The sequence below is a fragment of the Clupea harengus genome, chromosome 7, assembly GCF_900700415.2.
Source record: "Clupea harengus chromosome 7, Ch_v2.0.2, whole genome shotgun sequence".
NCBI classification, from domain to species: Eukaryota; Metazoa; Chordata; class Actinopteri; order Clupeiformes; family Clupeidae; genus Clupea; species Clupea harengus.
This window is the reverse complement of record NC_045158.1, coordinates 17,034,693-17,060,363: the sequence shown is the minus strand read 5'-3', so window position 1 is coordinate 17,060,363 and position 25,671 is coordinate 17,034,693. Positions and strand designations below refer to the sequence as shown.

Sequence of the window (25,671 nt, the reverse complement as noted above, 5' to 3'; positions counted from 1 at the left end):
GAGATGTATTAAGAGGATTATTTGGGCAGTCCAGGGTTTTCCCCTTCACAGAGCACACAGTCGAAAGGAGCAACATATGTTGGACAACACTGACTCCACTGGTTACCCACCGTATTGCAGCTACGTGCACTCATGCAAGCCTTTGAGCACACAGAGCACACTCACGTGCTTGGGTCCACATACACACACACACATACACACACACACACACACACACACACACACACACACACACACACACACACACCCTAAAGCAAGTGTAGAGTCAAGCTGAACCTTAAACAGGCACTGTTATGCTCTGCTCCCTAGCAACCAAGGCCACACCTCTGTGTCCTTTATTCCCTTCTTCTTCTTCTTCTGTCTGTCTATCTGTCTAGAGCAATCTATCTATCTATCTATCTATCTTTTTTTGCTCCCTTTCTTTCTCCCTCCTTTGTTTTCCCCACCTTCCAGTCTAAAATGCCTTAGTTGCAAACCAGTGCTTAACAAATTGCCATGTGATTCTGTAACATTAAACACACATAGACATATGCTCCCTCTCTCTCGCTCTCAGACTCAGACACACACACACACACACACACACACTAAAGGAGACGAGTGGCCTATAACCGCGAGGGTTGACCGTGAAAGCACTTGAAAAGCACATGGTAATCTTTGTAGGTGGACACACCTAAGCGAAAACTCCACAGTATGCCACAGTATGCCACCCATACAGTTTTGACTTGCTAATGGCGCTGATGATGACAAATTCAGTTACCTGGATACAGTGCCTTGTGTTTCTGAATAATAGTACTGTTGAATGATATGCACTGTCTAAAAAACCCTTCTTCTTGTGCCAATCAGTGTGGGCACTATGTCTGAGAATACAATGGAATGAGCAGAAAATCTGAAATAAATGACAAAAGGTTACATTCTTTCAAAAATGATATAGAAATGACAGCAAACGTCAAACCCTAATACCTGACCCTAATATCAGAACACATGGCAACAGTGCAGACCTATACCTTATAGAAGATCTATTCGTACTGTCATTATGAGAAACAAAAGCCAGACAGAGACAGAGAGGGCGGATAGATGGATAGATAGATAGATAGATCGATCAAGAGAACAAGAGTGCAAGAGAATGGGAGCTTGAGAGAGAGAGAGAGAGAGAGGGGGAAGAATGTTTGGACGTTTTCTACTACTGATGCATAGTTTCACCACAGTTCTGATGACTGTGTTCTGTGGTGGGAATCTATTGATGCACAAATTGCTTTTAGAGTCAACACACATTAAAGGTCAACAGCTAAAAGCAGCTGTACTTCTTCCTTTATTAAAAATAAAACTGTGTAAAATAGTGGCTCATTATATATGTTCCCCAAACAGATCCCCAACGGATATGTCTCCTTTTCACTATTTCTTTCCATACATACAGTCTTGGTTATTTTTTCAATACTTTTGCATGAATAGACCCCATTAGGATAGAACAGCATCTCTTGCCTTGCCCACAGATGACAAGAGAACCCACAGCCTGGCCTGATCAGATGGGGATGTCTGCCTCTTGTCCGGATCACAGGGTCTCAAAGGTCAAATCCTCACAGAACCGTACCACCCCTAGGTCACTACCTTTAATCCTGTAATCAGGGTCGACTATAGCTTTCCACCCCATGAATTCACAGCATGGGGCACCAGTGTCTTTCCCATACTGATTTTTACCACACCACCACCAAATCTAGGAATCCGAAGCCCCGGTTATGTTTCATCATTCCATTAGATCTTACTGCAGTCAGTAACCAGTAATGCTATCATCCACTCTCCTGTTCTGAAGAGAATTTGCTGGCAAAAAAGGGAAGAATCGAGTTTTCTTGAGACCAATTAGTTTCAGTTCACTTTTAACCTTGAACCACAAACCTGTGTTTGTGTTTCACCATTCAGTGCATTCTAGTGTTCACTAACAGCCCTCTTAATCCAAGGATAATGGCAGTGTCTGATGTGATTATGCTACATTTACACTCATGCCTTTGGAATGGCTTTTACCATGAACACCACCCACCGCTTGTTTGAAAATATTCCATCTTCTTTTATCTCATGTTAGTCCTTTATATTTCTTCAACATCAAAGCTTTCACTTGACAGAAACTATACATTTTCACTCCTTTTTGGCAAACAAAGCAGGGATAAAAAGTAGTAAATCCTTTATTTTCTATGCTTAAATTATGCTTTTATCAAATACCAGCCCAAATAAATTGATGTATGAAATTGCTCCAAAACAAAACAAGCAAACAAACAAACAAAAAATAATGGAATTGAATCGATTGATTGATAAATGGAAGATCACCTGACAACATAAGGCATTGTAATCTATCCCCCCAAATAATTCCTCACCCACCAACATAATCCAGCAGCACCAACAAAAGAGAATGGAACACTCACCTTGTCCTTGGCTCTCATTGGCCCGTTTGTTCCTTCTGTGATGACTGACAGGTGTCTGTGAATCCACCGCTTCTTGGTCTGTGTCTGTTTGAGCAACTCCACCCCACAAGGGCCATCACCTCCCATCATCTCCTGTGTAGACAATCACACATACACACACACTGTTACACACATCAAGAGTCCTCTGAGACAGTATTGACATGGGATGGCACCTCCATTTCACACGTACTCCTACCTTTCTCTGTACAACACAACAAAATACCCCTTCTCACTCAAATACTCCTCCCCCCTCCTTCTCTCTCTCTCTCTCTCTCTCTCTCTCTCTCCCTCTCACACACACACACACACACACACACACACACACACACACACACAAATATACACATGCAAAATCATCCCCAAGAGGCTTCTGATACCTCCGTTCTCTCTCTTGACACATTCTCTCTCTCTCTCTCTCACACACACACACACACACACACACACACACACACACACACACACACACACACACACACACACACACACACACACACACACACACAAATGTTTCTGTGACAATGCTACTGTTGCCCTTTCGCTCACCATCACCCAACATCAAAACTCACACAAGAGCTTACGTTCTGCTACATTCTACACGCTCTCTGCTACAAGCATACTAATCAAATCAAAATCTGATGCTCAGACAAACTATGACTCAGCTTGTAAACCCAGCACCATCACCACTACCCAGTCTTAATGAGCGACACATCAAAGGTCGTATCATGCTTAATCATATCTGATAAATCCCCAGGAGCCCCAACACACAGGGATACGTACCACAGCCATGGCATCGGCATGTTTACCCACAATCCTCTCTGGCAATGGCCAGCACTGAGTGACTGGGTGACTGATGATGTCACAGCCCCCAGCAGGCTAGTGGCCACATGAAGGGATTATTAATATCTGTTCTCCACTAGGTTACATAAGAAGAGTGTAGGATTATATCATTAGTGTACAGAAAATGACTGCAGCCACCACAGTAATGGGGACGAATGTATTACAATGGAGTTAGGACACACACATACACAAACACATGCGTGCCAACCCACCCACACCACAGTCATACACACACTCACTGACAGAGTCCAAGTAGGGACAGCGGGTAGAGATGAAGCAAACACGCGCTGACACAAACACGCGCGCGCACACACACACACACACACACACACACACACACACACACACACACAAACACACACACACACACACACACACAAACACAGCACGTGAGTAACAAAATAAAGCAAGTAGGCATGAGTAACGAAATAATGCAAACTCATAATGACACAAACACCACAATGTCCCCCACCCACACCAATGCAGTATCTCCCATCCTAATGCACATCACATTAATCCCTGTAGTGAAAATGATAGTGTGCCAGGCAGAGTGAACAGCTGCATTTAGAGTGTGTAAATAATGAGGATTTCACTTATTGGTGCTGAGGAAGATTACACGCTGCCTTCCGCTCTCATTCTCTCCAACAACAAACACCCTCTGTTCAATCAAGAGAGATCTTGGAGAGCCCACCATCTAGCTATCACAGCATTAGACTGAAAATGCTCTGTTGTCCACAGGGAGTAGATGTCACACATTATTCTAACTACACTGACCTGTCGGAAGAGGCAACAAGACATGTGCCAACATAATACACGCTGAGGTATCACTATTTAAAGGAATTCTGCTATCAATTTACAGTTAAACAACCAACCCAATTCATTACTTGACTATTGGAGAGCAAAGATGCATGTACCTACATCTCCCTGAGTCCTCTCTGGAACTGGATGAAATAAACGATGATAACATGTTCTCTCTTTTTCCTCTCTCTCTCTCACTAAGGCTGGAGAACTCAGCATAAAATATGCATAACACAAAAAATGCAGTAGGTGGCAGTAAAGGTAGAAGGACTAACGTTTTGTCCAAAACATATTGAAATCTGAAATGTGCTGATAGCCTAAATAGCTGGAGTTTGTCAAATTGTGTAGGCCCATTACCTATTACCATTTATCAATAATAGTAATTGAGAAATAGAATACTCTAATTAGAAAAGTGGCGCATAGTCCTGCAATACTAGACTGCCAATTAAGCGACATAAGTAATGTAGTTATTAGGTCTAACCCTCTAAGAGCATAATTGCATTACAGTCATTCTTACCTGAGATAACTTTGCCCATTCCATAATGCCTCTGCAAGTTTGTCAAACATGTTGTGGTTAATAGTTATTGATAATAGTAAATTGCTGATTGAGGTGCAATGAGTCCTCCGCCACGTAGTTGAGTTACCGTCGTTTCGGACAAGGATTTTTTTCCATACTGTGGGCTGCGTTAGCCATGTAGCCTACCTTCTCATTACAAGCGTCCTTTCTGAATTTGAGCGGGAAACCGCTTGCACGTGCTTATTCAGCTCAAATCCTCCGTCTTTTCAGTCTTTCTTTCTGAATTGGGTCAACATGATATGCTCCTGCAAATGACTACCAGAGTAAGGACGTTTGGTGATGCTGATAATGTTAACATTCATATCCTAGTAGCTTATGGGTAGCTCAGTCCTAGTGGATTTTTTTGTTCAAGCCTTAATGTTACATTCGTTTTATAATCTAAAATATAATCTATAAAAAATAAAAATAAATGAGCTTTCACATTAGTAAACTGTGTGTCATAATTAAATATAAATTATAATCAAACATAAAGTAAGGATGTAGTATTCCATGAACATGTATAACATAAACAATTTCCCAACTATCTTTATTTTGCATGCATCTCTGTAACACTCACTCCTGTATTCACAAATTAAGGGACATAAGAATTTACTGCTGTGATTAGATCGAAAACCTGATATCAATTAATTTCTTCAATCTATAAATAAAACTTCTATTCGAATGCTCATTCTGTAGATTAATCTGACTTTCAAATGAAAACACAAACAAAAACACATCAACAATAAACCAACTATATATCCTATATGTCTCGATTACATGGAAAACATGACGTATGGTGCATAGTCTAAACATAAGGTTCTTCATAGTAGTATAATGCATGCAGACAAATAGGCTGAAACTACACTTTCATAACAATAAAATACTATCAGTCATGGAACCAACTTAAACAACAAAGATATCTAGCTCAACTTTGTCTCAAAGTATGTACAGCACAGAAATGAGGAGATATCAGTCTCACACAGCTCATACATACGCTTCGTGCTTCGTGCTTCTTGTTCCAGCTCCCTGTAGCAGTTTGATATTTCAGGTAGACAGCGTCAGGTTACGAGATAAATCTTCCTCTGCAGCCTCCGAGAGGGTCGTTCTCCGAAGTGGATGCAGCCAAAATTGGATCGTACCGTCACCTTTGATTTCAACCAAAGGAAAGCAGAAATCACCCATTCTTAGTGGAGGGTCAGGCGAGGGTGTACTGCCTTGTGTTTTTCCCTCACAAGACAATTCTGGTGCTGTTTATGTTTCATGGGTTTGTATTCGCCGTGCTGGAACATTTGCATTATATAAGCCAACCGCTCCTCCTGGCCATGCGGTGCCGTGAATGTCATCCAGGGCTGGCGCGCTCCCTCGGTCGTGGGCTGAGTCAGAGATGGAGATGAAGGAGGCGTATATACTCCTGTGGTGAGGATGCAGATATTAGTCTTTCATGACAGGGTTAACATGCTCACAAGGAGGCAACAGAACAGTGTGTGTCTGCTTTGCTGCTCTCCTCTGTCTATCTGTGTTTGCCCTGTAACATATGCAAGCTTTTTTCTTTGTTTTGTGTGTGTGTGTGTGTTTGTTAGTCTTGTGCTTCTTTTTCCCCAGAAGCCCACACCTGATTTGACTTTGTCACACTCGATGCGTCGCTCTCGGTGATGTCATCAAACTGCCGGCTCCACATCTGTGTGCCTGTCAGCAAGAACCGTGACACACCCGTGCTCTTGTTCTCCCTCAGAAAAACACACACACACACACACAAAAGAGAAATTCTGTCTTGGGACCTTAAGTCCTTTGTGCACGGCAGTTTCACTCGGACGCACATACACATCTCCGATTTAAAAGCATGTGAAACAGGCGCAGTGCCATAGTTGGTGGGGTGAAAGGTGAAACAGGCGCAGTGCCATAGTTGGTGGGGTGAAAGGTGATGATAACTTAAGAGGCCCCCAGTGGGTGAGAGCGTGCAACAACTGAAGGGAGACATGTTAGTTAATTAACAAAGCCTAAATGTCAGAGGGCCTAAATTCTTTACACTTCCCTTCTGAATAGGGTTAATACCATGTAAAATAAAACAAACATTGCTTCAAGGCATGTTATGTTCTAAAAAACGCAAACTTCTCCTGTTCCCTTAAGCTCACACGGCCTCAAGAGGACAGTCACAGAAAATGAAGCCCTTGTGAGGGCTTTAGCTTGTCACATAACAGCAAACCTATTTGTAAGATGAATACTTGTGTGTTTCATGATAAAGATTTTAAGAATACAAATTCTATCTGACCTAAACTTATGCATTCATATATTTATGAAGACACATATCTCAAACACATCAACATAGTAATAATCTCTGATGTTTAATCACCTTTTTAATACTGCATGGCTTATGTTTCTTACAACTGAGGATCTACTTGGTAAATAGTCTCATTGTATTCTTTGAAATTTATAAACAATGATTTTGAACACATTTCCCCTAAGCACTGTCATCAGCCATGTTTATGATCAACTTGTTGGACTTTGAATAAGCCGCTAACCAAGAGACAAAGATGGACTAACCGTGGATTTGCAGTACTCCCAAAGATGAAAAGGGGTCAAAAAGAGGAAAGGACAAACAAATGAAATAAGCCCCCTTGAGGCACACATGATTTTTATTTAGTTCTCTTATTAGCATTGGTTGATTTCACAAAGTCAAATGCTGCATGCTCTAAGCTTATTAGCCCATGCATAAATGTCAGCTACCCTCTCGCCTCTTTGTTTCAGATATTCCCATTGCATTCTAATGATCTGGGATCTCCATCTGTGGAGAAAAAAAAGGAGCTGATTGTTAATGGCTGAGGGCAACATCACAGTGGAAGTTTTAAGCTACTTTGCCATCAAGGAAGAAACATTGCTGCTATGCTGAGGCATAGCCTGCACGCTAAGATATAGCTTGTTTCTTCACAGGCTTGACTGTGCTGCCTTGGCGATACGGTGCATACAAAACAGCGTGCCAATTTCACATCGCTTTCCGGGCTCATCGAAGGAAGGGAGCAGTAAGGTCGATACATTATGTCACTGAAAGTTATTTTGGGTTGTAGAGGAATGCAGTTTGGAAAGCTATTATTTTTCTGATGCATGTGTGAAAACTACCCCTGGCACCTGTAAGACTGAAAGAAAAATTCACTAAAATGATTTCTATCACATTTGCATTTACAGACAAATTACATTTTTGGGGGCAAAAAAATGAGGATCACATTTAAGAAAACATGCTGGAAAATAGTTAAAACATTATCCAGTTTTTACTGTTTTTGAGTTGTTTGTGTATGTAGGAAGGTTTTATAATATCTTCAGATTCATTTTGACAGTATGTGAGTCATATGGAGTAGAGATAATCACACTCTTATTCCCAAATGCCACTCAGACTCTGGTGTTGTCTGCTGTTTCTTACATTATCAATTGCTTATGTCATGTTGATCAAAATGCATTATACTGATTCTCTGTTTAATTACCCGCCAAACCATCTAGGCATCAGTTCATTCCATATGTCATTACATGCAAACGTGTTGAAGCAGTTGTCGTAATCTGTCAAACATATTTTATACATTTCTATTTGACGTTTTTGGTAAATGTCTCCTGAATTGTTGAATTGCTCTTAGGTGAATCTTGACTTACACTTATGAAAGGGAATGTGTAAAGCCTTAGATCAGCCAATGAACCACCAGTTCTCTAAAATAGCTCAGGGGTGCATTTCATGAACCTTCAACAGGCAAGAATGCATAGACAGAGCACAACAGTGTTACAATTTCTGACAGTGGAAGAACAAGGAAATGAACAGGGTCAACAGTCGGGAAGAAGAGGAGTAAGGCTGTGTGGTGGAAGAAGAGGAGAGGAGTAAGACTGTGTGGTGGAAGAAGAGGAGGAGAGGAGTAAGGCTGTGTGGTGGAAGAAAAGGAGAGAAGAGGAGTAAGGCTGTGTGATGGAAGAAGAGGAGAGGAGTAAGGTTGTGTGGTGGAAGAAGAGGAGAGGAGTAAGACTGTGTGGTGGAAGAAGAGGAGGAGAGGAGTAAGGCTGTGTGGTGGAAGAAAAGGAGAGAAGAGGAGTAAGGCTGTGTGATGGAAGAAGAGGAGAGGAGTAAGGCTGTGTGGTGGAAGAAGAGGAGAGGAGTAAGGCTGTGTGGTGGAAGGAAGAGGAGAGGAGTGAGGCTGTGTGGTGGAAGAAGAGGAGAGGAGTAAGGCTGTGTGGTGGAAGGAAGAGGAGAGGAGTGAGGCTGTGTGGTGGAAGAAGAGGAGAGGAGTAAGGCTGTGTGGTGGAAGAAGAGGAGAGGAGTAAGGCTGTGTGGTGGAAGGAAGAGGAGAGGAGTAAGGCTGTGTGATGGAAGAAAAGGAGAGAAGAGGAGTAAGGCTGTGTGATGGAAGAAGAGGAGAGGAGTAAGGTTGTGTGGTGGAAGAAGAGGAGAGAAGAGGAGTAAGGCTGTGTGGTGGAAGAAGAGGAGAGGAGTAAGGCTGTGTGGTGGAAGAAGAGGAGAGGAGTAAGGCTGTGTGGTGGAAGAAGAGGAGAGGAGTAAGGCTGTGTGGTGGAAGGAAGAGGAGAGGAGTAAGACTGTGTGGTGGAAGAAAAGGAGAGAAGAGGAGTAAGGCTGTGTGGTGGAAGGAAGAGGAAGAGGTAGAAGAGGCCAAGAAGCCCACACAGCGCTGCATGTACAGTTCTGCCTAAGGGGGGTTTCTTATAAATATCTACTCCTGTTTTTTTCCTTTGTGCTATGCAGCCCAGTAAAACAATAAAAATTACAGTACAAACAGTAAAAGCATAAATGTGAATCCTGTCCAATCTCTTGCAACCAATGTCCCACATACAGCAATGTGTAACTTTGTACTGTTGAAATTCATACATGCCACACAGAAAAAGTGAAGCATTGTGCATTTTCAATCTTTGTAATCAAAACCTTAGCCATAGTTTACATCAGAAAATACTTACAGAGTACACTGTTATATTGTGAACATGGCTAAGCATTTTGACTGTCTTGTTCGTAAACAAGGACTCTGGACTCTGATGGCACTGCCATACATAAATATTTTCTTTCTAAGACAGAACCTAAGGATTTTGAGCACATGCTTTTGCAGGTAATCCATTGTGTGGTGCTGTTTGTGCGAATTGTCTCAAGAAATGCACTTACTGTTTTGCAAATGTTAATGTACCAAAGCAACTGAGAAAATACAGGATGCAGAGTCTGACCTATTAACTGCAGATGGTCAGCTGCAAAACATAGTTTTTGAAATTCAGACACAGCACACATCAACATAATAAAAGCAAATAATTGTGCCCTCCTCACAGAGAGTGCACACAGGGGACACCCTCCTCACAGAGAGTGCACACATGGGACACAGCTGGTCTGCGGTGGAGGGCCGGAGGGCCTTGAACTAATGTGATTTTAGTCCTTACAGCAGCGAATGAACACAACCCTTTGTGGTTTGTGATACGATAAAATAGTCCAGAGAACTTATGAAAACGAAAAGTAGGCTACTGCAGCGAGTGACCAGGAGGCCCTGTGATGTCCCTTGCTGTAGGATGTGTGTGTGAAAGAGTGTGTCAATTTTTATGTTAGTGTGTGTGGAGAGGGGACATGTGATGCCGCGTTTCCTAGCGGTACATTCCCACATAACTCTCTGAACTAGTTAATCTTGGCTAGCGTGTGCGGAAGCATAGGGGTGTACACTTATCGCTAACACCACGCCAAACATTTCACTGCACGCTCATTAATTTACCGTTGATCAAAATCTCCGCTTTATTGTCCAAATGTTGTTCGACAACTTACTGTCAAGTTGCCTTTACATATAGCAAGTGTATACGAATGACTCAATATACATACCATGTTTGTTCAATGAACAATGTTGGATAATTACCTTGCCGCAATTACATCTTCCTTGTTTTCTTAGGAAGTGCGCTCCCGTCAAGGGGCAACTTTATGGTTTGGGCAGGTTCACGAGCACGAGGAACATGGTTTCGCCCTTGCGAATTCAATTAACCATAGTGTAAGTGGTGAATGTGACCTATAACTATTGTTATCGTTATTTTGAAGGCCTTATCGAGTTATAATTATTATTGGTACCATTTTAATGTTGTATAATGTGTATTTCTTCTCACACATGATTGTACCCCTATGTTGTGGGCCTATGGTAGTATGGGCCAATTAAGGGTAGCTCAGCTACCTGATAAAAGGGTTAGCGGGGTGGTGGTTGAGGAGCTTCTGTGCAGAGAGCTTCTTGGGTGAGAGTTTGGTTGTGCTCGCAGTCTATGCACTTGCAGTCTATGCGCTTCTCTATCAGATTCAGAAGTGTGAGGTTGATTTATGTGTACTGCTTCAATTTAGTGACGAGTGTACTGTCTATACATATACAGCTGTTTGTAAATATGTTTTTGTATTCATTTATATTCTCAGTCTTTTTGTTTATATTTCTCACATTTTGGACAATGCACCTGGTGGAGGACAAATACATTTCCAACCACAGAGTTTTGTCTCCCTGCTACCTTTTGTGCCTTCCCTAAAAGACTCTAGACACGGATACCCTTTGACAGGACGGATGTACTTGCTGGGGTGGGGATGCCTAACGACTTACCTTGGATAACAAATAAGGCATTACTAGAGGCACTAGTTCATGAAATGTGTGGACCATTGATGCAGACACAAATTAGATGAAGACATGAGTGACAATTTATTAACTGTCTGAATTAATTAGGGCTAATGCCATCTGCTTTAACAGAAAATTACATTATAATCGAAGACAGAAAAAAACAAAACGAAAGTGCTGTACCATCCAACATCATATTAACACCAGCTTCAGGCACATCGCTCTATACGTGACATCATAATGACCACTGTACTGGGGTGAAAGGATCAACTAAACAGCTACACATTAAAACCATTAAATGTAATATCCACCCATAATGGCAGACATTCAGCCATTTAAAGTTCCCTGCAAAGCTGTCCCGTTGGGGATCTCAAACAGCCAATTGTGCATGGCTAAAACAATGGAGCCCTGAGATCTAAATGAACTCAAACGATCATTACAATTCAGGTAAAATATAATGCATTGTACTTTCACTGAAATAAATGATGACATTAGGACAGCACCCCAGCCCAGTGTGTTTGCAGTGGACATGTACAATCATTTGACTGACCATCTGGTCTGAGCAATATTAATCTATCGAGACATCTTTGAAAATGTGACATTGTTGCAGGTATTCTGTTTCTGTGCAAGAGTTTAAACTGTCCTTTAAGGCTACTCAGATGAATGGACATATTCTACCAATAAAACCAACTAACCATCACTTATAACATTTTGTAATGGGAAAAAGTGACATTACCAATATTGGTGTGAAGAAGTGCACTTGTGAAAGAATTGTAATATTTAAATTCACTCTTAAACTAAAGTACTAGTGTCCAAGCAGCCAGCAAGAAGCGCTTGCCTGTGGACAGCAGTCCATTTCATAGATCCGTCACCGTCATTAGGAGAGCATTTTCAATATGCCCAGGTATCTACATAATTCAATTGGATTCACTAGGCATTTAGCAATTTAGCAAGGGGCAACAGACAATAAGACAACTCTACAACAAAGCAAATACTGCCTTACTCCCTGTGACAAGACAATATAAAACACATCAAAGTGTGACTATGTTGAAAACTTAAAAAAAAGAATGGCAATTTAGAAAAAATACAAAATGTGGCAGGCACAGTTTAGAGCACATAAAAAGATGGAAAATGATGCAACAATATAGGCAATAGCATATACACACACTGTATCATTTTGCAACAGGGTACTATACTGGATGCTATACTATGATATGAGCTTACGTATGTGCGTGTGTGTGTGTGTGTGTGTGGTATAGCAGGGAGAACTGTGTGTATCCAGAGCAGCTTGAGAGGATCACTGAGTCATGTTCAGGTAATATTTGCAGAAGAGACAGCGTGTGAGCACATCCAGAGGGGGGGGGGGGGGGGGTGTGTCTGTGTGTCTGTGTGTAAGTGTGTGTGTGTGTGTGTGTGTGTGTGTGTGTGTGTGTGTGTGTGTGTGTGTGTGTGTGTGTGTGTGTGTGTGTCAGAGCCAGTAAAGTACTGAGGTCCAGACATGGTGCCCTACATCTCAGCCTCATTCAGTCTATTAGGGACCAAGACATTTCAAAGATGTCACATACAAATATACAAAAAAACAGTCTTGTTCACTTTCAGTGACTGTACTACCAATGTCTCTCCAGCGCTACGAGGGCTCTGTGAAGAGAGTCCTTCCTTCATCTTCTGAAGAAACAATTCATGATCCGAAGGACGCTCCGATTATGATGACTAGAAGGAGGACACAAGCTGCGGCTACACAAATGGCCAAACAGAGTTTTTTCTACAGGAGGGAAAGCATAGATGCTGGTATTAAGACAGAGAAAGACAATTAATTTCACAGGAACACACAGGCACAGTTCCACAACAATGCATGCCCAAATAACACTGTTATAATCCATTATATTTGTCTATGCTGTCTATGCTAAGTTTACTTTTGACTGAAGAATTCCAAGTTCACTCACTGTTCCCAGTCTATACTGTAATGACCACATTTTGCAAGAAACCAAGTTTTGTAGTAAGAACAAGAAGAACAAGATTTTTCTTCTGCTTTTTAGAATCTTTGTATAATACCCTGTTTGACATTATGACCTCAGTTTAGTCATTTTAGTAATGAGGTCATCATTTTGTTCAGTAACCTTACTTTGGGTCTTGAATGTCTTGTTAATCTCACGTAAGTAAATACTTCAGAATAATTACAAGCCATCAAGTCCTAGCTTGTTATCACTATCAGTTTAATGAGTTTAGCAAAGAGAAGTGTGAAAGCAGGCCAGCAGACAGAGGCAGGCAGGTGGTTACGCAGCGCAGTGGGGGCGATGCTGTTACCTCCAGCAGCATACAGGCGATGCAGGCTACACAGGGTTGACCACCGCGGGAGTGGACACCGACGGGTTTTTAGTGGGCTGGTTAGACAGGCCCACGGACAGGCCTACGATAAGAGCAACGACCGCAAGCAGCACCAGCAGAGCCAGGGCCAGAATCATGTACTTCTGCCAAGGGGACAAGCAGAGTCAGTGAGGGTGAGGTGGGTGGGGTTAAAGCATGTTAGGAAATGGTGGTGTGGACCAGTGTGGTGGTGAGAAGAGGTGGATTGTGGGGGAAAGGTGTGGCGGAGTGGAGATGGTGCGACCTTACCCGCCGAGCTTTCTTCTGGTAGCGCACAGCCTTCTTGCACTCCTCCTTAGCACTGGCGACATACTCTACGGCGTTGGTCACATTATTCTCGATATTGTTGATCATCTCACCCTTTAACACACACCAGAGGGGACAGATACATGGCCATCACAAACATGAGCTTCAACAACATTAACCACCATCAGTGATGCTAAACTCATCACAACATGAAACAAGAAATCTGACAGTTTAAGCAAAAGAAAGATCCATTGTCACAAGACTGATGTTGGCTTCTGAGACAGCCCACCTGCTTCTGAGATCAAAGCTGTGTTAAGACGATGCTGTTTAGCAATCCGAAACAGCAGGATGATCTGTGAACCATGTGATCCCAAAAAGCAGTAACTGGACTCTAGGGTTACTAGAAATATTTACCCACCTGCAGTACGGAATCAAATAAGGGTCAATAATACTTTTACCTTGTGAAAAGCTCTGTCACAGAGATTACTCTCACTCCAACTCGATCTTTTTCTCTTTATTCATGTTCATGCTTCAAGTTTTTACAATTTGTTCTCACAGACAGGCAGAATTAGTGTTAAAGTGCAGTCGATTCCTTGTCTTAGTACTTACAAAGAGGACCTATTAGAATACAGCAACGCGGCCCCGCCATTTGCTTTCCCAAAAAAGGGGCATATTGTTTCAATGATGCGACCCCTGCAGTAATCTATTGGCTAGTCAGTGGGCAACGCACTGATTGGCTAGTCAGGTCAGGCGTGAAAACAGGGTCAAAATTTGTGCTCGCATCATTTAGCTTGTAGCTTGGAAATTCAGTGTCGCACACAAAGGTAGGACATTTGTGTGTCCGTGTCTCAGACTTGTGAAACCTCACTGTTGAAAATATCCCTGCACAAATTTGAATTACACACAATCATTTTATCCCCTTTTACAATCTTTTAACCACATTGAAACGGCGATACAGCAAGGGTTAAACAGGCAGACAAAAGATGCTCGGGAGGCAGCAGTGACATAACCACCAGTGGCAGTTGAAATGCTTAAACTTCAGAATGTTCCATCAATACATCTACTGCAGTGTGATGTAAGGTTATGTCGTGTTGCATAACTCGACATGTGGATGGGGCAGATCAAGCATGGGATTCTGAAACTGGTGGGAGTCAAAGAGGCATATGTATTATGATGATTAAAATCAGTTACTCTGTTTATCTCACTCATCACTATCAGTCATCAAGTCGTATCAAATCGTATTCTGCTTCCCTGCTAGAATCAAGCTCACCTTCATCTTCACCCCATTATACTTATAACTATCACCAATGCCAAAATCATGGATGTCCTCTTGCAATCATCACCACTGTGATAATGATTTATACTTTATTATTAAATATTAATCACCCTCTTCCTTCCTTCATTATTTCACCTGGGTCCTTACCAGTTATCAACAGATTTATGAACATGTGGTCTACTCATCTTCATCATCATCATAATTGCCATTACCATCATCACCTTCCTCCTCCTTTTTCTCACCTGGGTCACCACCAGTTATCAGTTAAAAAATGTGTGGCATCATCATCATCTACAACAGCTTCCTCACCTGTGTCTCCACCAGCATGGCCATGTCCATGAACATGTCATGCAGCTCTTTGATGCTGGACTCCAGTCGCATGATGTCCTGGTGCCGTGACTCGATCTCGTTCAGAGCCTGCCGTGTGATCTGGGAGTCTGAGATGATCTGAAAGCATGTATGAGATATAACAAGAAAGAATGAGTAAAAGAAAGAGCTAGTGTGTTATACAAACATGCCTACAAATGAGTAAGTAGTCTTTTACGGGCAGAAAGGTACAGTCATTAAGACCAGTGGCTGGTTCACAAAAGTCAGTAGCAGGTGACTTATATTTCCATAAACACTAAAGTACAAAATGAGAGGAAAACATTGAGTACCACCCCAGACCACTAGATGGAGCTGAAAGGCCTTTAACTCATAAGTTCACATAATCATTACGAAACACTATGGTAATGGCTGACATCAGGTTTACTACCACAAATTCGACTACTAATAATACTAGTACATGTATTTACATAGAACTTATCATCTGCTTTATACCAACAACACATGCGACATAGTAGGTAACTTGTGGCGAGAGAACGGCTGAGAACAAGGCACAATATGATTGTCATACAAAGACCTGATCCCAAAGTAATTAGAACTCGAGAATGAAGCCTTACATCTGAGATGAAGATGGATGGGTTTCCACTTTCCAGCATGTCCTCAAGCTCTTCATTTGTGGTGACTTTTCCAGCTACAGACACACAATAACAGCGATAATTGTGTTTATCACTGTCCTGCACTATATATACCATGTCAAGTTACTGCACTAAGCACTAGGACAAACAACTTAACAGGAATCTTGCACTTCAGCCTTGCATTAGAATCCCAGTGAGTAAAATAGTTTACACAAAGTCCCTCCATCTTCTCATTAGACGCTCAGAGCTAATTACAATGCTACCCTTAAGCCATATCTACTTCCTGGTTTTCTCCAAATCAACTGTGCTTCAGGAGGAAGTGGCTGTTTCTGGTCAGAGCAGATAGAGTTATATACAGTATTTATAACAACATAATCACATACATTATTTGTTTAGATTTGTTTAGTAAAGAAATTACAGTTACTGATGTTAAGAGTGTACTTCTATGGATACAATTGATACAAAAGCAAGACTTGAAAGATCTGCATAGCACTAAAAAGCTGAATGGTTAAAAAGTTAAAAGAGCTTCGAGAGCTTTTGAGGTTTATTCCTTTTTTCAGAAGGGAAAACAAAAGGGGAAACATTTCGAGAGACTTGAAATAAAAATTCCTGAAAATGCTATTTGTGAATATGTAAGTTTGTGTGTGCGTGCGTGTGTGATCCTGAAAGACAAGGTCATCTTTCGGGCGCCTTGAGGCTACCGTTGACTCAGCTGGAGAAGAATCAGACAAAAGACTTGAAGAGAAGCAGCACACAGCCATACACACACACACACACACACACACACACACACACACACACACACACACACACACACACACACATGCACACACACACACGTAAGACAAAAGTCCCTATCTGTCAACATCCCTTTCTTTGGACTGTTTGCTCTCTTTACTTTCTTTCTTTTCCTTATTTCTGTCTCCTCATAAATCTTTCACTCTCTCGTTCCTTCATTTCCTCTCTCGTTCCTGTGACTCGCATCTCCCCAGATGTGAGAAGAGCAGAGCCAAGCCCTTGCTGAGGCTCCATCTTCACACACCACCTCGCCCCCCGAGGGAGGCCAGGGGTTGTTGTTGTTGTTTTACCCTCTGAGCTCAGGCAAAAGACAGAGATGGGGGCAACAGAAACAAGGGGGAATACAGAGAGGGGGGATGGTAGTACCCACAAAGCCTTTATTTATAAACAAGACTGTAACCGTGCGTGCCCTGGGTCAGCATAGCCTGACTGAAAAGTGGGCCTCTTGATTTCAATCGTAAGTTATTTCTTCCCCTCCTGCCTTGATGCAGATCTCCATTTCTCTCCTCCATTCATAGATCTTAAACAAACTGATACTGATAACGACGACACTGATGATGCTGAGGATTATTGTGAGCAGCATAATGAGGCTAAATGACACCTAGGGGAGCCATGAGGGAAATATTAGTAAAGCACTGTGATTGCTGGCTGCACCCAGATCACAAGGGCCAAGCGACACCAGCAGAGAATCCCACATGAGTGAAGGCACTACACACGGGCCACACTTACAGGGAGGTGCACTTAGTGTTGTAACAGTAGCTCAAAGTCACATGACTAACGGCAACATGATCCCATTGGCCAGAATGGTCACATGATAGCCCGTAAGGCTAGAAATGTACAGTAGCTGAGTCACGTGATCGCACTTGCTAGTATACTTGAACGCGGCTACGCTCTAGAGTCCTCTGTTTCCCCGGTAACCCTGACCCAGGTGTCTCTGGTGTCATGAGCTTCTGTCTCCGGTGTCGTGTGTCAGCCTGAAGCCTCATTAAAACTCTCTCTAGAGAGTATAACACACACACACATAGACTCACTCACACAAACACACACACACACACACAAACACACACACACACACACACACACACACACACACACACACACACACACACACACAAACACAAACACACACACACACACATTTGCACTAACACACACTCACACAGACAGACTCCTAGCTTCTGTAATGCATGAAACCTTTTCCATCAATTGTCCATTGTGTTGAGTGTGTATTTTCGCAGTCAAACTTTCAAACATGGCTGTCATTAGGTTGAGTTACATCTGGAGAGACTTCCTGCGCAAAGCCATTACGTAGCTTAACACTAACAAAGGCCATTGTGAACAAGGCAGCAACAGCAACAGAGTCAGTGGGACTATAAAAGCTATTCCACCACACAAATTACCATACAAACAGGCCTACTTACCAGTGAGCAAGTATTTATAAGCTTTGCTATGGGAACAGCATGTCAGCAATAAAGTAACCACCTTGACCACAAGGTCAAGTACACATGTACTCACGTCTACAGCCAATCACAAGCTCACCCATAATAAACCTGGCTCTCCCAGGTTTGCTGCTTGTAGTTGGGTGACAGGTCCTGGTGCCCACTGTGACCATGCCATGCCACTCACTAGAGAGCTGCCCCTCACTCAGGACACCCTCATTACTGGCCTGAAGTGCCCAAGTCCCCTAAGTGGCCCTCAGGGGTCCAGCTCCCCACCGAGAGGAGACGGAGCTTGGCCACTCGGCCCTCTGGGATATTTTGTCTGTACATCAGTGCTGTGACAATGGCTTCTCAAACACACAGCTGTTTGTTGCATGCTGTGTCTCAAAGCTCCACCACACTGGTACCGGTACTGGTACTGACAGCAGACCTCAGTGTTACTAGAGGCCCCACCATGAAAGTGGACCTGAGCAACTATGTCCCTTACACTGTGTATAATCCAGCGAATCCCACTACATACTGCAATTATGCCGTATTCTGTCCAATTACAGGATCTCTACACCAGATACCTTTTCCAATATACAACAATCTCATATTTAAATGCTCCCATATCTGTTCCATTTCCAGCTAACTGGAACAAGCCTCTGACAAATGATTAACTACAAATGTAATTTAAGTTTTAAAATAAGATTCATAACACACCAGGTAGGCATGATATAAATGCACCCAGCTCTCGGTATTATAATGATCTTGTTGTGAGCGATACTGCACATGTTATATCCCTCATGACTTACACTAATATATACACATCTATACAGCAAAACTGGTATTTACACATAGGTTGATAATGTCTTAAAGTAAACCTAGGGTTAACCCTGAGTTGAGTAATGCTGGGATTGACCAATGGAAAGGTTGGTTCATTCTTTTACATCAGTGAGCTTTTGAATTCCAGTCATGTGACTTCCCCATTATGGAGATGTGTTCCATTGAGTGTTCTGTACCTAATGTTCTTATAAATCAAACAGATAAGAAGCTTGTTCCTTGCTTTTGACTGTGTGAACACTTTGCTGGGTGGTATAAACAAAAACCATGCATTATGAGAGAATAACACATCTATGGCCAATATTATCTGATCAACACTGGCAGTTGAAGAGGCTGGGCAGGGCTTCCGGCCGCCAGCCTCCAGCCACCCTGAGGAAGTTATTCAGGGGTGTGAATCCTGCTCCATCCTGCTCCGGGTGTTCACTGGCTCTTGCGAGCACAGCTGTCACTGGATCAGTGGATCACTGGAGCTGTCACTGGATCCTTCCTTTACTCAAACTAAAAGTTTGTGTGTAAGTGTGGGAGGTGGGGGGGGGGGGGTGTCTGAGTGAGTGAAAGAGAAGATTAAAGAGATGATGTTTCACTGTTTGACAAAGAAAATATGGTGTTTGAGTGTTTGATGGAGTGTGTAAAAGTGAAGGGCAGCTTTAGTGTGGCTGACGACTATGAGGGTAAGACTGTGAAAAAAGACTGTGTGTGCCTATGAATGTCTGTGTGTGTGTGTGTGCGTGTGTGTGTGTGTGTGTGTGTGTGTGTGCGTGACTCACTGATTTCCAGCTGTCTCTGGATCCTGCTTTTACTTCTCTCTCTGAAGCCCACTTGGGTCTCATTGTAGCGGGTCATGACCTCCACAAATTTGCGAGACAGAACCGTGTGCTGCAGTGAAAGGGGACATCCACTCACAAATCAACCTCATGATGGCAAGCATATTTAAAGTGACTAGTGACCACACCCACCCACACACACACACACACACCACTCGCACACACCTAAAAAAGGGGCCGTATCATACAGAAACATATATAGAAGGTGAAGAGCTGAGACCTAAGAGATACATATGGGGAATTTGAGGAAGTCAGGAGAAGGAAAGACAAGGCTTACAGGAGTGAGGAGGGAGGGGACGAGGAGCATAACTACCACAAGGCATTGAAGGAAAACAGAGAAAGAGGGGAAACGAGTGTAAGCAGGAGCGTTAGTCATTGTTGAGGAAAGAGAGAGAGAGATAAGAGAGATATAGAGAGCGGGAGAGAGAGGGAGGGGGAGATGGAGAGAGATGGAGAGAGAGACAGAGAGAGTAAGCAGCAATGTCACACCTGAGTCTTCTGGATGCGGTGGTCCACTGAAGCTCGGTGGGCCGTGTCGTCTGGGGGCAGACTCTGCTGCATGGCTGTGGGCACAGACTTTGGTTAGCCAACACAGCTCCTTCACTGCACTCATCACAACCAGATCCATAAACACAGTCAACGTCATGCACACATGGTCCCTGTAGCTCAGGCCTTCACTTCATCATAACATCTATTAACAAACTCAACATAGCCTACTTCACTTGAAAAGACGTTGTTTTTGTAAATCAGTGTTAATTGAGTTATTCATGAACTAGGGGGAAACACAAACAGGATTATTTATAAAAATAATAATATGTTATATACAAACAAGTGACAACTGGCAGCTCACATATTTGCATAATGACGACAACGTGAAGTCCTGCCAAAGACCATAATGGCCACTGGCTGTGCTCACGGACACAGAGAATGGTTGACTGATTCATGGCCGGTTATGAATGCGAACCAATTTGTTTTGGAAACACAAAGCATTTGGGTCGACTGTGGAGTTTTTCAGTGCAGTCTGTGAGGGTATTAAGAGAGGGCCATGATGCTGCACCTCTGCTACATAAACTCTTGCCTTGATTCAGATTGCTCTAAGGTGGCCATCATCTCTCTTGGTTGTGCACTACTGTTAACTGCTAATAGATGACAACGAAAGGTATTAAACATATAACTTTACTGGAGCTCTTAATACACATGCAACACAGGCATTGTTCTCTACACAACTTTCCGGGCAGAACCTCACATGCACATTTGTACTTAACAAACTCCCCCTTTTTCTTAAAAAATAACTAAAACAAAACTCAGTTCCTTATTTTAACTGAACTGTTCACTAAACTAAGAATTTTTTTTTTGTTTTTATATTACAGTCTCTTTGATTTGTTATTTTGTCTGTCTATCAGTGTATGGACAGTCTTCAGTTAATGGACATGACAACGGAAAAGAAAAACATAATAAAATCAATATCATTATAGCATCATTATCAATATCAATATCAAAAATATCATCATAGGTATACAAGGCATAGAAGAAGCTATACGAGGAGAGGCTAAGGTTTGATGGCTGTTATTTCTCGACAGTTTGTGTGTTGTGTTTAATGTAGAATGAAAGCTATGTATGACTCAGTCCTACACAGCCTACTAATGAACTAGTAATAAACCTCTTCTATCAGCATAATGTGAATCTGCACGACATAAAACCAATCTCCTAAGAGAAAATTGTTACTTGAGTCTGGACTTACATTTGAGTTTGGTTCGCACCATGTTGGCATTCTTATTGATTCCCACAGTCAGCTGCTGTAGGTCCTCTTTAGTCCCTGTTGATGGGAAGATAGCAGGATATTACGGATGGAAGTATGCGTGTGTGTGTGTGTGTGTGTGTGTGTGTGTGTGTGTGTGTGTGTGTGTGTGCATTTGCAGCATAGAGCTCCCCTGCATGTGCTGTGTTTGTGGGGTTTTGTGTGTATCTTTGTGCACCTTGTGTGTGTGTGTGTGTGTGTGTGTGTACAGTGGATAGAGGACACAGCTTACATCCCTTGCTACTCAGAATGTGCTTTCTCAGTGGCATGTCTGTTGTCAAAGATCTCTTTAGTCGGTCCCTTTTCCAGTTCTCACATTCTGCTCACAATTGTGATAGCATCATTTGCTTTGCTAGTTCAGTTAATGTTCTCATCTAAACCTGTTTATTTTCTGAATATCTTGATCTGATATAACAGCCATAGCTGTTTCTCTTATGTTAGTTGTTACTTCAAATCTGTACGCACGCATGCGCACACACACACACACACACACACACACACACACACACACACACACACACACACACACACACACACACACACAAGGTCTCTGTGTTTTCTCCCTCGGAGTGACTCTCTGGAGTGGTGATTCTGTGAATAAGGTCACACACTGGTGAGCACAGCTGCAACTGAGTTTGTGCACCAGCCTGATACACATAATGTCTCTCTATCTCACACACGTACACCCTCACACACACACACAAACACACACACCAGACACAACCACACACACACACACACACACACACACACACACACACACACACACACACACACACACACACACACACACCTACACACACACCCACACCCACACAAGGACTGTGTGTCAATAATGCCACTAATGTGGTCACATAAGCTTTTCTTCTCTTTGTTAACTATCTACTTGCTTCACCAGCTACTTGCTACAGTCAAACTACAATTCCATAAAATCACAAGCATCTTAGTCTCTGAGCAAATCAGCGTACATGCAAAGAAAAAAAATATCTCCTATGATGCATCAGTCACAAATATCCTGTTATGGATAACAACTTGCTTCCTGAGACGATGGGTCCTCAGATAAAGTTATGTTAAGGTTTGGAGTTGAGGTAAAAGTATACACAGGTTAAAGGTTAAGCTGGGATAAGAGAACATCTACCCTCTGTTTCCTCTGAAGACAAGCTCAAGTCCACATTGTTTATTTGCATGATTCTTTTTACTATCTACTCTGCACCAAAATGCATAGACCCTCAAAGACACACACACACACACACACACACACACACACACACACACACACACACACACACACACACACACACACCTAATAAAAAACGTCCTCATAACAAGGATCTGCCTAACCACCAACAGATCAAATAGAAGGGGTTACCAACCAATCTCACAATGTGGATAAGTGTGTGTGCCTCTGTGTGCACGTTCTTATGTGTGAGGGTGTGCATATGTTGACAGCACCCGACAGCTTTCCGTTCCAGGTGGCCCAAGTGCCCTGAAAGCTTAGTGTTTGCATTATGACAGTCTCCTGGAGAGGAAGTTGGATTATATTTGTGTTTCCTCCAGGATTCCCTTCCCTTCCCTTTCCCTGCTGCCCACTCAGCAGTCACTGCAAACACACACACACACACACACACACACACACACACACACACACACACACACACACACACACACAAACACGCACACACACACACACATGCACACACAAACACACGCAGATTTGGTTTCAGGTTTTCCAGAAATACAGAGAAAAGAAAGAAACAAAGACAGAAAGAAAGACTCAGAATGCATTAAGGGCAATGCAGAACTCACAGTAGAAAACCTTACCAACTCTTCAGACAATCCTACCCTTCAATCCCTAGCCCTTTTCACCCCATCCATGAGAGGTGCTGTGGGTACTCACTCTTGTCTGTGTTGGGCGCCGACAGGATGGTGCTGTGATTCTTCTGCACCTCCTCCACCTCCGAGGCAATCTTGTCAATCAGACCTCGCACCTCCTCCACCTGGGCCACACAACAAAGCCAGGACATGTCAAGGACCATATCGAGGAGGACATGCAGAGCACCATTCAGCAACAGCCATGCTCCAGGGCAGACCTGGTTCTCATCAGGCTGGGATCCGCTTGGTCTGTGCCCAGGCTTTGGAAGAGTCTGCTGCCTTCTTAGAATGTTCTAGTAACTCAAACGTCATTGGTTCTATTCCAAGGGAGCACACATATGATTCCAAGAAAACATATAGCTTCCCTTTTTTTACACGCAACTGATTTTGGCTGTTGTATTGAAACAGAACGGAATAACGCCACACAATATAGGGGAAATGAATTTAGGATTTTAGAGTCCGTTCCATAATATGAGTCATGTTTGCAAATGGGCTCTCAAGGTTGAAACCATTCATACTTCCCCATACTAAAGTACATCTATATATAGATAATGTATAGATAAATATATATGTTTGTTGCATGTGTATAAACTAGACAAATATGTTTCCTTTGCCTTGCAAATATTTGCATGAGTTATGAGTAATGTGGCTGTCTGTGATGAATTGTTACAGTGAATTAACATGTGTACCTTCCGAAAGAAATCATCCATGAAGCCATCTGTCTCCAGTGTGACTTCCTCCTCCTCCTGCGCTCTGCCCTGTAGACATACAAGTTCATATTCAATGGGTTATTTTTTGACGGCACATTTTTTTCTGTTTTCACACCCATCCACACACACTTTATTTCACAATGTCTGGAGAATGGCATCTTGAGAAGATGAGGTTAAATAGATGCGCTAAATGACACTGTCTGATGGAGTTTCACTTTTAAACCGCGCCTTTCTCAGAATTTTATAACATGGACAACAAACCGGCCAGTGTCCAGTAAAACTAAAGCCTTCTTTACACTGTGGAGGAACACAGAGAAAGACCCTATTTGTCATAACACTATAAACTGACAACATAAAAAAAAATTGCCTACTTCTCGTCTCAAAATTATCTGGATATTGGGGGACAGTAAGCAGTTATACCTGAGGCTGAGATTATCATTTGTGAATCGGGAAGATCTGTACATAATTGACCGCAGCAACTAAATGAAACATTGTATAGGAATAAAATAGCTGTACTCACCACTCGCAAGTCCGCCAACCGATCCCTCATTGTTTTCCTTTTCTAAAAGTTTTCATCCAAAACACGTATTTGGTATCAACTTTTACAGTCACTGTTACAGTATAACTTCCAACCGTTTATGAGAGCAGACATGTCCGTCGTTCATCGCTTGGGGACCCGATCTTAGCTAACGATAGCTGACACAAACCTTCTTCACACACCGCCCTTTCCAGGACTGTGACTGTCACTGTGGCTATAGAAGTTACAAATAAAACAACCTGTTGCATCCAACACGATGAGTTAAGTGTCCATAATGTCATCGAAATAAACCAATGAAGTTAAAATAAAGTTGGCCGTTTTAGCCAAATGTCTGAATCCCCCTACCCGTTGTGAGCAGAGAGACTCGCGCATATATCATTCAATGATCCCTAAACTAAACTCTATCTTTGAGTTGTGAAGCGCCTCCATGCGATGGCGACGGGTAATATCAGATTCAGTGAATTGAGAAGTGGAAGTCCATTTATGTATTTGTTTTTTTGTTTATTTGTTTGTTTGATGGATGTTTTTGTATTGCTTCGTTTTATTAGACAGAGAAATGGACTGGATATTTATGAACCGATAAGCTGAATGTATGCTTTTGGCATTTTATTCCCTGTCAAACGTTTTAGAGCCTAATTAATATCTTTATCGTAGCTTACACAAAGCATTCAATACTTTGGTTTTATTACATGGTGTCACACATAATAAATTGCGGGAAATAGGACAGAGCCGCGATATCAAAGAAGACTGCACGCAAATAAAGAGTCTGTGCCAATTTCTTAAAAGATAGAAAA

The 25,671-nt window shown here is 42.4% G+C and overlaps 1 protein-coding gene across 1 annotated transcript; it reads right to left on the bottom strand.

Annotated features, from left to right (window-relative positions):
- Positions 1-12,640: 12,640 nt before the first annotated feature.
- On the bottom strand, positions 12,641-25,294 carry stx2b (syntaxin 2b). The gene is made up of 10 exons (XM_012828669.3): positions 24,860-25,294; positions 24,319-24,387; positions 23,655-23,754; positions 21,701-21,775; positions 20,449-20,522; positions 19,903-20,011; positions 16,059-16,132; positions 15,427-15,564; positions 13,845-13,955; positions 12,641-12,993 (listed from the first exon to the last, which is right to left on the bottom strand). Exons 1-10 carry the CDS (start codon positions 24,887-24,889, stop codon positions 12,910-12,912), a joined length of 864 nt encoding a protein of 287 aa, XP_012684123.1. The 5' UTR covers positions 24,890-25,294; the 3' UTR covers positions 12,641-12,909.
- Positions 25,295-25,671: the final 377 nt, after the last annotated feature.

Coding starts and splice junctions, on each gene's coding strand:
- stx2b (XM_012828669.3), bottom strand. CDS start 24,889: ATGAGGGATCGGTTGGCGGACTTGCGAGTG. Junction 24,388..24,859: donor GGTTGGCGGACTTGCGAGTG/GTGAGTACAGCT, acceptor GTATGTCTACAG/GGCAGAGCGCAGGAGGAGGA. Junction 13,956..15,426: donor CCATGCTGGTGGAGACACAG/GTGAGGAAGCTG, acceptor TGTGTGTTAAAG/GGTGAGATGATCAACAATAT.